At 35.5% G+C, this 18,468-nt stretch overlaps 3 protein-coding genes across 8 annotated transcripts in view; 1 reads left to right on the top strand and 2 right to left on the bottom strand.

Moving 5' to 3' along the window:
• Window positions 1-6,246, top strand: part of LOC125661725 (uncharacterized) — a 73,599-nt gene extending 67,353 nt beyond the window's left edge. For 2 of the 3 annotated variants that reach the window (XM_048893885.2, XM_048893876.2), the window contains exon 21: window positions 4,024-6,246. In XM_048893885.2, the coding sequence (XP_048749842.2) occupies window positions 4,024-4,089 (66 nt within the window). In that variant the 3' untranslated portion in view covers window positions 4,090-6,246. The remainder of the gene's footprint in view (window positions 1-4,023) is intronic. The other variant, XM_056152792.1, reaches the window with a different exon arrangement.
• LOC125661784 (leucine-rich repeat-containing protein 15-like) overlaps window positions 1-18,468 on the bottom strand; it is a 140,308-nt gene that overhangs the window by 26,225 nt on the left and 95,615 nt on the right. The window lies entirely within an intron of this gene.
• Window positions 8,820-18,468, bottom strand: part of LOC125661700 (protein phosphatase 1 regulatory subunit 16A-like) — a 33,985-nt gene continuing 24,336 nt past the window's right edge. For 2 of the 4 annotated variants that reach the window (XM_048893812.2, XM_048893823.2), the window contains 3 exons: window positions 16,811-16,903; window positions 14,976-15,096; window positions 8,820-13,150 (listed from right to left, as the gene is read on the bottom strand). In XM_048893812.2, the coding sequence (XP_048749769.2) occupies window positions 12,350-13,150; window positions 14,976-15,096; window positions 16,811-16,903 (1,015 nt within the window). In that variant the 3' untranslated portion in view covers window positions 8,820-12,349. The remainder of the gene's footprint in view (window positions 13,151-14,975; window positions 15,097-16,810; window positions 16,904-18,468) is intronic. The other 2 variants (XM_048893831.2, XM_048893841.2) reach the window with 1 other exon arrangement.

Below are 18,468 nucleotides of genomic sequence, written 5' to 3'. Positions count from 1 at the left end.
GTCAGTTGGTTAAACAAGGCCAAACAAACAACTACTTTGTTTGAGCAATTATTTACTGTGAAATTATCTATTCATTGTGGTTTGGCAGTTTTCTTGCATTTTGTTGGAGCATTGTTTCTCAAATTTATGGCTCCAATGATTGATTATCCAGTAATCATTTATATTAAACTGTAGCTATCTAGTCTGATAAAATCAGAACAGATAACCAAACTGGTTGTAGCTATATTACACGAGAAAATTTGTGAATCATGAAAATCCCCCCTCTCTCTCTCTCTCTCTCTCTCTCTCTCTCTCTCCTGAAATAACTTAGCAGTAATTCTGTGTGGTACAAGGCTAAATACCATAATTACGAAAAATTTATTAAATAAATTCATTTACATTACACAGCACTACACTATAAAGGTAAGATTGGAAGTATTTGTCCCTCAAATAACCTCCCTGTTAATCAGTCAGGCAATGCTTCTCATGGGGTATCTTCACATTTTAGACCATTGTCAGGTGTGCTATTTCAGTATTTCTTGCTTTGCTTGGATACAAAAGATGGGATTTACAATTTTATGTGATTTTGATTTTATGTAGAAAAGTTGTCTTCCCAAAATTAAAACTAAAAAGATTTTGCCTGGTGACCTATATTGCTTTGTGTAGATTTTGATAGAAAATATTATGTACCTTTTTATGAGAAGCTTTCTTTAGAAATTGTTGGATTTTTTATGCCCCTTTTCTGGCCTTCTGTCAAATTGCTGTTTCCATTCATTATCTCGGTTACAGATGCTCATATTCAACTGAAATTTGGTATATAGGTACATCATGATAATATTAATGTCAAGTTTTTAGATCTATTTGTTTCTGGTTGAATAATTTTACAGAGATGTGGTTCTTGGACTTGGAATATTTCAAGCAATTCATAGTTTCTGCACATTATCTCAGTCATAGTTGCACATTTTGAATTGAAATATAAAATATACTAAGATTCATTGTAAGAAAAAGCAGGTCAATTTACTATAGGTTTAGGTCAATAAATTTTTGGCAGTCCTGCCCTTGGACTTGAAAACTTCAAACAATTCAGTTTCTGCTCATTACCTCTGTTACATATGGACATTTTGAATTGAATTTGGGATTTAGATACAACCTGAAAATATGCAGGTCAAGTTCATATTTGGTTTCTGTCAAATAATTTTTTGAAGAGTTGAGGTTCTTGGACTTTGAAAATTTTTGAATAATTCATTTTTCGCTCATTATCTCATTCAGCCATATATGGACATTTTAAATTGGAATTTGGGATATGAATATATCATGAGAATACACAAGTCAAGTATATATGGGTCTGATAGAATAACATTTGGCAGAGTTATAACCAATCAAGTCCTAGATTTAAATTGTGTTGCAGGGGGCATTCGTGCCCCTCCAACAATCTATTTTCTTTTTACATTATATGCCAAAAACTGTATTTCTCATAGGGTTCAATGTAAAATAAACTTGAGATCATTTCCATCGATTTGGGAGGGGGGGGGGGGGTAGTAGTTGTGTATTGGATAAGTTATCTCATGACAAAAGTGTTAAAATGATAAATGAACTTGTCAAGAAGCATTGCATGATTTGTTTGGAACACAAATTCTGCTACCAATTAAAGTAGAGCTAGAGTTTGTTAATGACATTCTAGGTACAGGACATAATATTTTTAGCTCACCTGAGCTGAAAGCTCACGGGAGCTTTTCTGATCGCCTTTTGTCCGTCTGTAAACTTTTTACATTTTCAACTTTTTCTCCAGAACCACCGGGACAATTTCAACCAAACATGGCAAAAAGCATCCTTGGGTAAAGGGCTTTCAAGTTTGTTTAAATGAAGGGCCATGCCCCCTTCAAAGGGGAGATAATCACAAAAATGCAGAACTAGGGTGGGGTCATTAAAAAATCTTCTTCTAAAGAACCACTGGGCCAGAAGAGCTGATATTTACATGAAAGCTTCCTGACATAGTGCAGATGCAATTTGTTAAAATCATCACTCCCAAGGGTAGGATGGGACCACAATAGGGGATCAAAGTTTTATATACAAATATAGAAGAAAAAACTTTGAAAATCTTTTTCTCAAGAACCACAGAGCTAGGAAAGTACGAATTTACATGAAAGGTTCCTGACACAGTGCAGATTCAAGTTTGTTCAAATCATGGGCCCTGGGGGTAGGGTGGGGCCACAATAAGGGATCAAAGTTTTACTTACAAATATGTAGAGAAAATCTTTTAAAATTTTCTTCTCAAGAACCATTAGGCCAAAGAAGTTTACATTTGCATGAAAGGTTCCTGACATAGTGCAGATTCAAGTTTGTAAAACTCATGGCCCCCAGGGGTAGGTTGGGGCCACAGAAGGAATGAAAGTATTACATGCAATTATATAGGGAAAATCTTTAAATATGAACTAAGGTGAGCGATATGGCCCATGGGCCTCTTGTTAAAATGATCTTTCATGTATTAATCTTGTTTGTTATAATATAAATTCAGATTAAAGTTGTGATATGCATACAGGCACATGTAACTATCCAACAGGGGTGGGGGCATATATAACCTAGCTTGCACTTGGGGGGGGGGGTGCACATCATATAACCATGCACTTGAGTTGGGGGGGGGGGGCAAACATGTAACTGCACATCATGTAACCATGCACTTGAGTGGGGGGCACACATGTAACTGCACATGCACTTGAGGGGGGCACACATGTAACTGCACATCATATAACCTGCACTTGAATGTGAATACATGATTAACTATGCACGTGAGTGGGGACACACATATAACCATTCACATAAATTGGGACACACATGTAACTATGCACATGAGTGAATCACACGTAACCTCATGTGTGGGATAAACTTGTAACCATGCACACAGGTGGGAACATACATGTAACCATGCACACAAGTGGGGGCCACACATGTAACTGTGCACACAAGTGGGGGCCACACATGTAACCATGCACACAAGTGGGGGCCACACATGTAACCATGCACACAAGTGGGGGCCACACATGTAACCATACACAGGAGCACAGACACATTATTTGTAGCTATATGCACATGAGTGGGCACACTTGTTACTATGATCAGTAATTGTCAAATTCAGTGAATATTTAGTTTAAACTTTCAGAAAAAGAGGTGATGCTCTGAAACTGCAAAAATCATTATAGTTTATTATTCATATGTTGGTATAATACTGATATTGTCCATTTACCTATGTATACACCTGATTGCAATTCATAAATGTATGTATGCATTTCCCCATATGCTGCATCCACATGTAATTTGTAGTTAATGCAGTAAACTTTTTTTGAAATTTCCTTCTTTATAAACTGATTTGCTGTTATGCCCTCTGGGCCCAAAATTGGAATAAATTTTATCTTATCTATACTCCACAGGTTTGCTATTTTATAGATTACAGGGAAATATCGGTTTTTGTATTTAGTGATGATGTCTGTACTGGAGTTGTGTTGTATTGTAAGGAGAGAGAAAAATAAGGGTCATTGTGCTTACTATAGAGCTGCAGTGTGTTAACCTTTTGATTTAATATTCACATCAACTAGTTCTGTCTGTTGTGTCTTACAACATAGGCAACACCAGTTAATTATTACATTAAATCAGCGTACACTCGTATCATTTAACAATATACATCATAGATATGAAAAAGTGTAATAGTCTAAGAGTAAAAATAGATAATGACTTTATGCACTTAGAATATGTTAAAATTCACCATATAGAAGTAAAGAATTTAAAAAAAAATTCTTTAGAACAGCCAGTTTTAAGAATTGTACATAAGTTTCAATATCTTGCCTCGGAATGTAAGAGAACATGGGGTTTAAAGGATCAAATAATTTGGGTATTAGCCAAAAATAAAAAATTTAAAAAATTCATGCGAATTATGTGTTTTTAGGAATCAGCATTCTGCTTGAATTTATAATTTGAAATGTGGAGTGGATGATGAGAACAAGATCCATTTAGTTATGTACATTGTACAACAATTAAATTTCTTAATTACAGCATGTGAACAAAACCTTAGCTAACAAGGAGAAGATTGATGCTGTGCTGAAAGAGAAACTGAGTTAATCCTAATACGCAAGTTCCGAATTACCCAAAAGTTATTTCCCTTTGTCGAACTCTTTTGCATTTTATGACGTATGGTAGGTACACAATGTATACATTATATCGTAGACTGGCATTGTACATAACGATTACGTACGATTAATGTAATAAAAGCGTAACTTTTGTTTATATCAATCACTGGTATGCATATTCTGGCCATATCAAGCATAATTTGTTTGAATAAGATCATCAAATTGGCTATTGAATCATTATTCGTTTCCTCTTCTACATGAGTGACGCTTTTATCAAAGAAAGATGGCAATTAACAATATTTGCTTGAGCCATTTTGTTATCCAACACTCATAAACTCACTAAAGTTGCCTTTTCCCTGAGATAGGATGGTCTCAGAAACTCTGGATATCATCTTTTAAGAAATAATACAACAATAGTAATTAGCAAATGTACCCACTGTCATCATATTTTACGTCATAATTTATGGAAGAGTTCGACAAAGGGAAATAACTCTTGGGGAACTCAGAACTTCCGTATTGTATTATCTCACTGAGGTCTGGATACAATGAAGGCAACTAGGAATTCTGGTAGACATCGATCTTGTCCTTTGGGATTGTTTGTATTGTAACAGTTCAAAACTTTTATATATTTTGGGACCTTCTCCCAATGTTTTTTTTGTTTGTTTAAATTTTTGTTGAAAAGAGGCTTTGTCTTCCATTCCTGTAGATTTGTAAGTCTTTACATTAAAAATACAATCATTTTCCCAATATCTACGTGGGCCTGTACTTATTGTATCAGCAGCAGTTTTCGGATTAATCTTGTCATCTTACTTCCCGTGTTATTAGCACCCCAGATACTGCAAATTATTTTCTCTCATTTATTGTTTTTTATTTTTTTATTATTATTCTTTGTTTATTTTTCTTAATTGTATGTTATATTTACTAGACTATGATAAATGTGCAATATACTATGGGTATGGTGTAATTATATATTTTCACTGTAAGTGTGTGGAACTATTTGTTTTAACCTGTGGTTTGTTTGTTATAATAGTTCCCTTACATAAAGTTGCAGAAGTTTACTTGGCCATACATGTCTAACCACCAATCAATGTTGAAAATAGGGGGTCAGGGAAAGAGGCCTACAAACTTCGGGGTCAAAAGGTCAAGGTCATTAATAAGTGAAACAGACTTGCAGACAGAATCAGGGAGCTTTATCATCATGTACTGGAATGGTGTCTGGTTGGACCAGAATGACATCACAGGTCCAAAAATTGACGCTTGGGTTACTATGGTACATAGAAAAGGAATAAGAAAAATGTTTTCAAGAACCACTAGGGTAAGAGTACATGTCATAGACTATTATGTAATGTAGATTATTAATTCCATACTCCTCAAGGCAAGGGTGGGGCCATCATGAGATCACAAAGTTTTACTTGAGAATATATTTGAATTTTTTTTTATTCTCAACATCAACAAGAATTGAAAGGTTACAATTGTCAGATTGATATGCAAGCATCCTCATGTGGTGTAGATTCAATTTTTTTCAAGTCATGACCTTGGGTTTGGACCGGGTATTACAGCGGGCTTAGGATACATGTGTATGTGGGACTCGGGTGAGCATTGTGGGTCAAAGGCATCTTGTTTTAGTTATTACATGTATCGGTAATTATCAATTTGTAAAATGCTTTGAAACAAGCAAGTTTGACAATTCTATGCACAAAATGGATTCTGTTTGTAAAATCTGTTTATTTATTACTTTATTATGTACTGTACTAGAAATTAGTTTTATTTAGTTTATTATTTATTAGTACCATTATTTTGTTAACTAACATAAAATCAATAAATTTTCAAATTCAGTAAATTTTTCTTAGTTTTGTTCAGGTTAAATGAGTTTATACACATAGGCACCGAAGATTTTTCAAATGGTTTGCATATACCAAGCAAGAATAGCCATTTTGTCATGAACATGTTGTAATTGCAAACAGTGCAAAAGAATCTCGATAAATATATTACATAAATTCTAACGGCTGTGAATTTCAACAATAGAATGTAAATATAAAATGTTTTTGAAAACACACAAGGGTATGACTTGCAATGCCTCGCACTACATGCTCTTCATGAATAATGTATTTTTAAAATTTCTTATATATAATAAACACAAATTGCAACATTGCTGTTTTACACTACATGTATGTTTCAAGTGGGTGTTTCTACCCAAGTGGGGTAAAAATGTGCAACAGGAAAGGATAAAATGCAAGAGTCTTGTCTGTTGCATTTTCTCTGTCCCTGTTCCACGTTTTGGAAGTCCTTTCATGTTCCAGAATGTATTGAGCACAGAATGGAATTTATTTTAAAGAATAAAATTATTAACAATAAATATTTAAATGTGCATATATAACATGATAAAATGCTGCTGTGGATCCAGCAATTATTGCTAAGGAGGGACATAGCAGAGAAGGAGGTTTGAGACAACACTGCTGCAAGAACTACAACCTGGTCGCTCATCTGGAGGTCAGATGCAGCATTTGTGAATTGTTGTTTGCATCCATAGATCAATGGTGGATGGGGACACTGGTGGTCTAAAGGAGAGGTGAATGTCCCTACTCGCCCCCTATAAAAGCAAGTAGTTACCAAGAAAGTGATCTACTGTGAGAACTAAAATCTTGTCATTAAACTGGAAAATGTAGCTCACAACACTAAAGCTTATACTCTGTATGACACCATGTCACAAGATGGCGATTTAAATGTTTTGTGGAATTATTTGTATCGATCGATTTTGCTTGTCTATCACCATAGCTCAGTGGTTGAAGTATTGGGCTGGTGAATCGCAGATCTCGAGTTCAAACCCCCCAGAGTCTTTTGTTCATGTGTTGAAATAATTTTTTTTAATGTTTTTATCCAAATTTGTATATTTTTTGCCTTTTTGGCATATATACTTATTGTATATCATCATATCTTTTATAATTAAACCAATCCATACTGATTTGAGAAATTATTTCTGGGTGTAGTGAGCCACCTTAAATCGCAAATACTAAGGTGCATCCTTCAAAGATGAGCATTAGGTGTCCTCTGGCAATGCCTGTTCCACTGAGAACACGTACTTGAACAAATGAAAGTAGTCCTTCTATCGACTGTCAGAACCAAAGTGTGCCACGTTTCATACTGTATTTGAAATGTACAAACTTTCATTCAGAACACCGAAAAATTCAATGACATTTCCTTTACTTAAATACTGAGCCAGAATACACGTCTTCAATGACACTTTGAAAAGAGTTTTGTAAGTAATATATTATATGCATTTTAATTCCTATACTCTAACTCTTATGCAAAGTTGCTGCTCTCGTTCATGCTTTGCAATCATGGTGAATTCGAAGTTAAAATCTAAATGACTTATGACAATCAACTTAACAGCAAGGTATCAAATCGTGGAGTTTGTGTGTTAACTCTAGTCTAGTGCGGGGGTTTAGTTTACGCATGTCTAGTCAACTAGTGCACGCAAACAAATTTTAGTTTAGTTCAGAAATAAAAATATGGCTGTCTGCAACAAATCAGTTGTGGAATTGTCAATTTTGCAATGTAGTTTTCGATGACAGTGTTGAAGAATTACAGATGTACCAGCGTAAATCTACTTGCTACAGCTTGTTTCTTGATAATCGTGTTTTTCAGGATCTAAAATTTTCCCTAAACTTATGCATCATTTAATTTGAAAGTTTTTTAAAATTGCATTTATTCAGCTCACTTTTCAAGTAGAGAACGACTGTCTTCCATCTCTATTGTTGCATTGGAGCAAGAGTTAATTGAAAAGCAGTGGCCAATCTGATTAAAATACAGATCTCTCAAATAGCGCTGTGCACTATTTGAGAGATCTGTATTTTAATCAGATTGAACAGTGGCCTATATGAGTAAAACGACTAAGATAAACTAAAAAACATGCACTTCTTTGCGATTTCTGTCAAATATTCTTCAAAATCTGTTCTTGTGGGGATCCAGGTTAGAATAGGTTCAGTACCCCTTGTTTGTCGTAAGAGGAGACTAAATGGGACAGTCCTTTGGATGAGATCGCAAAAACCGAGGTCCCATGTTACAGCAGGTGTGGCATAATAAAGATCCCTCCCTGCTCAAAGGCCATAAGCTCCGAGCACAGGCCTAAATTTTTTAGTCCTTCACCGGCAACATCTCCATACGAGTGAAAAATTCTCGAGAGGGACGTTAAACAATATTCAATCAATCAAAATCTCTGCTAACGTGCTCAAACTTCTTTTCACACTGTCAGCCATTTTTGAACTAGGCCGCTAGTATGTGATAGAATAGTTAATGATTTTCTATTCGACTTCTGGCAAACTAAAGAATGTTCGGGTGAACTATAGTTTTACTTTTGTGACTATAGTTGGCCCTCGAACTCAACCAGTATATTTTATATGTTTTTGTTATCACCTTGCATCCATTCCCAAAGAAGATCACCAGCAGTCAACACATTTATTTTGTAGATACGGGGGGTTATTTATATTCGGTCTTTCCTGTGCCCGGAGTGTGTGTATCCCCATGAGGGCGATAGGAAAGACTGAATATAAATAACCCCCTTGTTTCCACAGAAATTACCAACGCATTAACTCATATTTTGTATATTTTCTACACTCCATGGAATGACACAAAATGTCAATATAGCAAGTGTGAATGTGCTCAGCAGCACGGAGTGTATGTTCCAATGAGAACTCAATATTACTGGAACAAATGATAAAGAAAGCCTGGTATAGTCTGTTTAATATTTGTTCCATTGAAAACATTTTTTTTTCTAAGTTGATTTTAACACAAAAATGGAATGGATGTTTCCAAACAACTAGTATGGTATCCATTCATAGATGTATAATTTTACTGCCTATCAGAAACAAATATTACAATAACCATATACAAGTGCAAACTTACATTAAGGTACAATCACCGTTTTCCTGTTACCTGGTTCCCTAGAAAAATGTTCAGGTTTATAATTTGAAAGATACATGTCCTTGCATACAAAAAGTTAATCAAATCCGAGAAATATTTAAGTTTATAGATGTTTTCTGGAAATAATCAATATTCAATTTTGAAATACACAACTATATCTGGATCCCATGAGCTGATGTTTACGCCTGATAAAACTAACATCTGACCGCATTAAAATATCCATACAACCTGTGAATTCTCACCCTCAATGACAAACAAAATCTGATATCATAAAGTAAACTGTACATCAATTAAATATACAGAAATACATCATGAAAGAAAATTCATAACTTACACCTTTTCTCAGCATTTTTCTTGACATTTCTTGTAAATCTTAAATCGGCAGTAAAAAAAAGTATGCTGACTAAAATCTTTTCTTAATATTGTACGCTGACTAAATAATTCTTGCATAGATTTGTACATACAAGAAATTCCTTTGACAAATCAAAAATATGTAAAGTGAAAGCCATCAGGGGTACCATCTCATAACGTTCAACAAATGATAAAAATATGAATCATTTATAAATACTTTTATTGTTGAGGAATTTTCAAATCATACTACTATGGTATATGATATGCATCTGGAATGGAATGAACTAAATTTATTCCACATAGAAAAAAAAATAATATAAACCTTTTAGTTTCATAAGTTTTTGAGCCATGATTAAATGTCATCCTTTGTTAGTTTTGATACTAATCAATTCCATACGTTCTCTCTTCCTATCAATCACAATGTACAGCTAACCTGATATTGGTGCTTAACATAAAAAATACAGGAACCGTATGTGAACTGCATAAATAAAATTGCTTAAATATGTAAATGAAAGCTTGCAAAAGCGGGAATCTACAAAGTTTACAGCACTTCTAAAAATAAAATAATATTGCATATATACTGAAACCCTGTTACAATTGGCTGTGCAGTAAATGTGCTTCACGCCACACACACAAACACGCACACAGTCAGTGCTAGACACACATACAGACACACAGAGGCTTCCAGATGGCGTTATACACACACAAGGGCTTCTGGTCAGTGTTTGATACATTATGCATTCCTTCCCTTTGTCCCCGTGACCTTGGCTGCCTTTAACTTACTGACTTCCTCCTCACATTATGACAATCTGAATATCTCCTCTGCAGTAAACAAGTACATAGTTTTTTTGTGATTGATTAGTAATGGTAAGAAAATTTACTGATAATGTTGCATACAATATACACTCCAAAAAGAAATTTGTTCAAGGTGAATGGCACAAAACAGCCAAAATTCTTTATTTAATTTGTTTTTAAACAAAAGTTAGTTGGTCAATGAATTAAAAGTTGTCAAGGAAACCTAATGGCAGTCTAGTACATGATGGAAAACTGATACTTTAGATGGAAATTCATCCAGAAGGAATTTTTTTTTTTTTTTTTAAAACTCGGTACAGCTAATTGATACCAGAAAACTATGATCTATAAAGACTCAAATTTTTTGAAACAAAGGTTACTTTAATTATGAGAACATTCCTGTCCTTAACCAGATCAAGTCACAAAATGTTGGTTACATACAGATCAGGAGTTTAAAGAAGCATCCAACGCTACGCTATACATTGTATAAGTAAGTTTACTTTGAATTTCTCTGCAAGAAGTGAGAAGAGACTTACACTTTCCATACCCCTATCTCTAGACACAGACAGGCATTGAGATTCCTCTAAACACAAAGACGGACAGGCATTGAATTCCTCTAAATATACACACAGACAGGCATTGCATTTCGCTATAGACATACAGGCAATGAAATTCCTCCACAAATACACGGACAGACAGGTATTTTGAAATCCCTCTAGCTACACAGACTGACAGGTATTTTGAAATCCATCTACAGACAGACAGGCAATGAGATTCCTCTACAGACTTAACATTTTCTTAAAGTTACTTTTTTGCAGAGAGTTTCTCTCTGATGCTATACTGCAAGAAATTGAGGATTCATCGTTTGGTGACACATTTGATTTCACTTGGAAGTGGTGCAAACCATATATAGCACTTCAAATTATTTTTTTAATTTTAATAATAATTATACGTCACTTGATAACACGATTTAGAAAGCTGCCGAAATACTAATACAGGAAAAGAAATAGTAGGTGTGTACTAGCTACAGTGTAGGTATTGGTAAAATTTTGTTCAGTTGTGCATTTCACTTGTATAAAAGCCTTCCCCTCCAAATGAAAATAAAAAAACACCCATTAAATAATTTGATTAGTTATCAATTGTGGAGCAGATTTCAGGGGTAATTTTTTTTCCATTTTAAGTGGATGGTAAATTCAATCATTACTTTTCCCATTTCCAGTCTTGCTTCATCTCACAGTAATCAACACAGCACTGATTACATAAGCATGCTGACTACATTCAGATGGTGGTAAAATGAACCAAATTGTCTTTGAATGAGTCTTCATATTATATACTTTTAGTTTTATCTGACAGTTTGATATTATGAATTGAGTGTCCATCCATTTTGATTACTGTTAAGAAAAATCTCTACCTGTTGGAGAAACCATCATGAGGATCTTTAGTTTGAGAATGGATGATTTTCCATCCAAAAGACAAAACTTTAGAGTCTGAGTGGTTTTCCATCATGGACTTAACTGATTAGAACAAGAGGGAATGCATTTCTAAATGAGATTTGGAATGTGATGTGATATATCTAATTACTATTCTGGAGATGAAAAATGGGTAAAAGTGGATTCTATCAAAACTATGGCAGTTGGTGACATTTTATATTAATGTATGATTTTTATGTAAATCTGTGAAGAGCAAAAAAATGAAGATTTTGCTATAAGTCTCATATAGATGTCTGTTTTTGGAATATCCATGTAACAAAAACCATTGTCCAACAATGACAGACAAAACTTTCAATTGAAAGTCCATCAGCACTTTTTGAGCAGTTAAAATAAGAATTTGAGCACAAATTCTATGAAAAGCATTAATTGCCAGTGCACAGTACCATCCCCATTAACACTTGTGTAGACTTATATATGAAAATAAATACAGTTATACAAGTATAAAGCAGTCTCTATCAATACTTGTAACATTCAGGAATATATCACCATAAAGTCCATCTTTTAAACACACAAAATATCTCTATTCTTAAAAAAAAAAGTATCACATATTAGCAAAGATCACCAAACCATGATGTTGTAGCTGCTCATTCAACAACATGGATCGAGGATTCCCATTGTTTAGTAAACTAATTTGTTCTAAAAAATATTCACATTGCATGTGACCCATTATGGTAAGCCCGCCCCCCTCCACTTTTAAAATCACATGACAACACAGCAGCCCTGTTTCTCTTCCTCTCCGATCACCGGCGCACTGTGAGGGGCTTTAAATTTGTGAACAGCGTCTGGATGGTAGCCCTGAGTGTTGTTGTTTGTGTTGTGACCATTCCTATCTTTGTGAGGGGGCTCCTTACCATGTAGGGAAGATGAACTATACTTTTTGGTGTCATTAGTGCTAAGACTGTTTATAAACATGTTCTGGACTTGAGAGCTTATGTCCGTTAAACTGTTTTCTCGACTTCTGGACTCGGCACGTTGTCGTTTCAAGTCTGCTAGTGTTATGGAGGTGGGACCTGAGGGATAACGAACAGTGGACCCTGTCCCTGCCTCGCTGTTGTTCAGCTGGTATGTGTTCGATTTTAAACGAGGACTGGAGGAGTCACCTCGTTTCTCCTGCTGGCGACGACGCAAGCTCTCCTGTTCTGAAACTGACTTAGGAATGTTGCTGGGTTTGGGTTTGTCCGGTGTTGTCTCACGTTGTGAGCTCGGGTGCTCCTGTCGGGAGCTGGGGGGAGGGTTCGGTGGTCGGGGTTTTTGACTGGGTTGACTCTGAAGGGGAGGTCCCTGTTTATTTGATCTCGAAGATGATGACTGTCGTTCTACTGGTGGCCTGTCTGCCTGTCGGTTCCCAGAGGAAGGTTTTAGGGGTGCTGTAGTATCAACAGTCTTTGGTTGTCTTGCGGGTGGAGGTGAAGTCTGCTTTGCTGGTTCAGGTTTTTCCTCGTCGATGATGAGCTGAACATCTTCAATGTTGGTTGCTGGGCTGTTCTCTTTGTCCTCCTCCTACCAAAGAAGGTTAAATTACTTTCACTCAAATCTAATGCATAGCACAGCTCAATAAACAAGAAATGATCAGGAACTCACAGTATTATATAGCAAGAGTTGCCAGAGGACAATGTAGCCTGCCAGGAAGTGTGATGCTACTTACGTTAATTAAGCAAAATCAATCAGGTGACTGGTGAGACATTGTTTCAAATGACAACATATTTCCAGGCAATACTGACAAGTTTTTATGCATTAACTCAGACCTTAGTATTTATAACACTAAATAATTATTGTTAAAGTAATATAAGAATGATGAAATATCCTTAGCCTTATTCCCCTTGTTCCAAAAGAGATAGCCAAGGGAAGTTTTTAAAATGTAGGTTAAAGTCCAAGGTTATTAGATCAAAAGTCTAGGTACCAAATGAAAGGCGTGGTCATCAAGAATCTATTTGTGAACAATCAAAGCCCAATCCCTTTTGGTTTAAAAGATAAAGCCAAGGTTAAAGTTTCCCCCCAAAAGTGTAACGTCGACACTGAGGTCATGACAATAGCTTTCAGGACATTTGTCCTGGTGAACTAGAAACAAGGATACCATTTCTTTTATATTTAAAGAAATAAATTCGATATTAAAAAATATATGAGCGTATGAACTGTGATGCTTCATGCTGGCATACTTCATGAAGCGTGTTGGTGTTTCATGACGGGACGCATAGCAGTTTATACCCTCATGTATTTTCAAAAGACGAAATTTATTTTTAATATCTACATTCTACTTCATTTCTGTCAGAATTCCCAATCATTAAAATTGATGCAAGATATTTATCAAGATTCATGTGTGCATTGTTCATGAGGAAATGATTATCATTACAGTTTGTAGACATCAAAGGCAAAAACATTGGAAATGTAAATATAAAATCGTAACACACCAGAATGCAAGAAATAATTCTTATGACCATTATTGCCCCTTTAGTAAACCCAATATTTCTTAATGTCGAAGCTAAGTAAACCCAACACTTCATAGCCCTGAAGATAAATGAACTTAATATTTTACTGACCTCTGTTTCTTTGACCTCTCACAAGTAAACCTAGTATTTCGTTGACTTCTAATAAATGAACCCAATTTTTCATAGAACTCAAAGTAGACCCAATATTTCCCAGACTAATAAGTAAACCAAATGTTTCCCACACTAAAACCCCCAATGTTTCCAAGACCTTTAATAAGTAAACCTAATGTTTCCAAGACCTCAATGTTTCCCAGATATGTAATAAGTCAACCCAATGTTTCCCAGACATCTAACAAGTAAACCCAATGTTTCCCAGACATCTAATAAGTAAATCCAATGTTTCCCAGACATCTAATAAGTAAATCCAATGTTTCCCAGATATGTAATAAGTCAACCCAATGTTTCCCAGACATCTAACAAGTAAACTCAATGTTTCCCAGACATCTAATAAGTAAACCCAATGTTTCCCAGACATCTAATAAGTAAATCCAATGTTTCCCAGATATGTATTAAGTAAACCCAAGGTTCCCCAGACATCTAATAATTAAACCCAATGTTTCCCAGACATCTAATAGGTAAACCCAATGTTTCCCAGATCCCAATGTTTTCCAGATATGTAATAAGTAAACCCAAGGTTTCCCAAACCCCAATGTTTCCCAGATATGTAATAAGTGAACCAAAGGTTTCCCAGACCTTTAATCGGTAAACCCAATGTTTCCCAGACATCTAACAAGTAAACCCAATGTTCCCCAAACCTCTAATAAATAAAGCAAATATTTCAAAGAACTCCAAGTCAACTCAGTATTTCATAGACAAGAATGTCTTTAAGTAACCCTCACCATTAGATCCTCCTCATCAGCACCATTCTGTCTCCAGCCAAAGTGAAGAGCCTCCTCGCGGGCCTCCTTCATGAATAGTGGGCTCTTCTCCCCCCGCATGCTACTCCGTCGGATCGAAGCACTGACGAAAAAACAAGATCATGTGGTAAAAATAGCAACCTCAACAAATCTGATGTTCGAACTGTACAAAACTGTACATAAGAGGACAATGTATGAAAAAAGAATGTCTTCTAGTATGAATTAAGATCCTACACAGAAAAGTCCTATTTACAGAAATCAGAGTACAATTACATTCACGAACAAACAATGACAAAGATTTTTACACTACAGTATTTATTGGTAGAGGTTTAACCAATCAACATGGTATTTACTGCAGAAACATACTATGTATTTTACTTTCACCGACTACTAAATTAATTTTTCAATGAAAAGTTAAAATAAATGATACCCCCCCTCCCCCCAAAACACCAATATGTGATAAATATTTAACTTTTGTGTTAGATATCCCCAAATCTGTGTGAATTTATACACAATATGTGTACATGTCCACTATCAAGCACTACTCATTAGTGTACCATCAATTACCAAGGTCACTCAGTGACAAGAACTGACTTTAGAGAGATATCTTACTTTTTAAAAAAACATTTCACATTATTCATAATACACCTACCAAAATAAAAACAATAAAGAAAAGAAAAACCCTTCCTATCCCAGCCAGTATACTGAAGAACTACAATCTTATAAAACTTGTACTAGAATAAGATGTATAATACCTATAGTGAGCCAAAAGACTACCCAGGTAGTTAGGGAGTCTGAAACAGATAATTATCTTGCTGGAATCCGTATTTCCAATAAATCTTACAGTACAGCTACAAGCTACAGTAAACAACAGTTTATTAACTCTTTCTGTTGTCGATCTTGATTTTTTTACTTTTAGTAAACAGTAGAACAATTACAAAATTATATCAAAAACAATTTTTAACAAAGGAAAACAGCTTGTAAACTAATTTTCTGGTAACTATCTCCCCCCCCCAATGAGACCACTGTACAGGTTTTCCATTCAGATTTCGGTGAAATGCTGGAATCAACTGAAACAAACTTCTTACCACACTCAGTCCACATCCCGATACACTAATCTCACAATGATGGTACAAAGCCACTCAAAAAATTGTGAGAAAACAAAATTGGTAAGCTGCAAAGCAATAATATTGTACAACATCTAATATAAACTGCAGGCAAAGTAAAACTAGGATTAAATAAAAACAGGAAAAATGAAAATGGTGTGAATGAAAAAACCATGCCAATCCATGCTGAAATCTAAAAAACACACAACTAATATCTACATCATTCAGATTCTACAGGGAAGATAATACTAGGAAGATCTACCACTTCGTCTGTCATTTTCTTAACCACAGCAAATATTTCCAGGGGGATGAATTTAAAGAAAAATAGTGAACTTATACCCCCCTTTCCCCCTGGTCAGTACATGTGTCAGTAAAGTCCAATTTTTATTGGCTTACGGAAGAAAGCAGTCATTTTCAACAAGAACACAGTTCCTCGTCTTGAGAAGATGGTGGGACCATAATACATGTCATATAAACTTCCTCCTTTTGACATCATATGCTGATGCTAGTGAGTTTTCCACAAGAAGGATGAGAATATCATCAAGGTAATATACAAGCCTTGTCCATTACACATTACATGCTGATCTAAGTATGTTTTCATGATGGGGCCAGGAACACCATCATTGGAATATATCAACTACAGGAAAGTAGCATCTAGCCATTAATCAAAGCAAGAAAGAAGATTAGTGAGGTTAATGTCGGCGATGTCACCTGTTGGAGGCCTTATGGTGATGGTGGGAGTGCTCGTAATGATCGTTCAGGGACGTATTGGAATTTGTCACTGAACTCGAACTATTTGACAGGCTGAAACAGAAAACACGCAAGCCCTCAAAAACACAATTCGAGACATAATTATGTATTTAAAAATCATACCGATATCCTTTTGTTCACTAGAAACTTAATGTAACCATATGGGAAATTTTCAATTTATATTTTCAATCTTTGACCCTAAGCTGTCATTTTTTTTATTACATGTATACAGTTATAATTTGACAAGAATTTTGTATATTTTTTCTACATGCAATCTTGACTTTGTCAAGGTGTCTTGAGGTCAAGATTCATGATATACCTTTAGGACATCATCAATTCAACATGAATTTTGAATATTTATCAATCATATCAAACAAATTATTGGCTAGCACGAGAAGTTTATACTTGTGCTACCAAGACTTCAACCTTGGGTCAGCTTCATGTCACAAGCTCAGATCACGAACAACCTTTATGTGATGTGACACGAGTTTATCAAAAATGTTTCTGTGTTGCCATAAATTATGGCCTTGAAAATAATTCAATATTTTTCTTCAGTGACCTTGACCTATTCCAAGTGACCTGCAGTAGGTTCATATTCTAGCTTTAGGTCAAAAGCAATTTTTACATCAACTACAAGCATCTAATAATCTGTTGAATGATCTCCTCAGACAGAAAAAAAGGCAGGGTGGTTCCTATCCAGTAAAACAACTTTTATTCACATACAAAAACCTTGTATAAGAAGACTTTTGAGAGGAGTAATACCTGTATTCACATGTCAGCAAACACATACATGCTATGAATGAGTAATATGACTGACTATGATTATAACTTTTTTCAAAAGTCTTTCTCAAACAAAGTTTGTAAATAAAAGCAGCTGCAAATTGAAGTCGTTTTACAATATACTGTCTCAAATAAAAATTCTGTATATGGGATTGCAGGAATAATCTACAGGAGATATGTTGTCTGTGATTTTCTGATTAGCAATGTCCGTTATGATTGTAGTTGGTGCTACAAAGACTAATTCCTCTATAGAAAATACAATTTAGTCCACTTTCAACCATAACACTCCTGTTTTGAATTGTACCATGACATTTCCACTTCTTTCCATCCACTAGATTACCAATAACATCAAATAACAATTCCATGCATATATGACACCATGCAACACATCACATGGACAACTGGTCACCAACTCAGTTCTGGACACTGGTCACCAACTCAGTTCAGGACACTGGTCACCAACTCAGTTCAGGACACTGGTCACCAACTCAGTTCAGGACAGTGGTCACCAACTCAGTTCAGGACAGTGGTCACCAACTCAGTTCAGGACAGTGGTCACCAACTCAGTTTAGGACACTGGTCACCAACTCAGAACAGTGGTCACCAATGCAGCTCAAGATAACTGGTCACCAACTCAGTTCAGGACACTGGTCACCAACTCAGAATAGTGGTCACCAACTCAGCTCAGGACACTGGTCACCAACTCAGCTCAGGACAGTGGTCACCAACTCAGTTCAGGACACTAGTCACCAACTCAGCTCAGGGCAGTGGTCACCAACTCAGCTCAGGACAACTGTCACCAACTCAGTTTAGGACACTGGTCACCAACTCAGTTCAGG

This window comes from Ostrea edulis, chromosome 1 (genome assembly GCF_947568905.1).
Source record: "Ostrea edulis chromosome 1, xbOstEdul1.1, whole genome shotgun sequence".
In the NCBI taxonomy this organism is placed as follows: domain Eukaryota; kingdom Metazoa; phylum Mollusca; class Bivalvia; order Ostreida; family Ostreidae; genus Ostrea; species Ostrea edulis.
The sequence above is the reverse complement of the archived record's forward strand: the minus strand, read 5'-3'. Positions and strand labels throughout refer to the sequence as shown.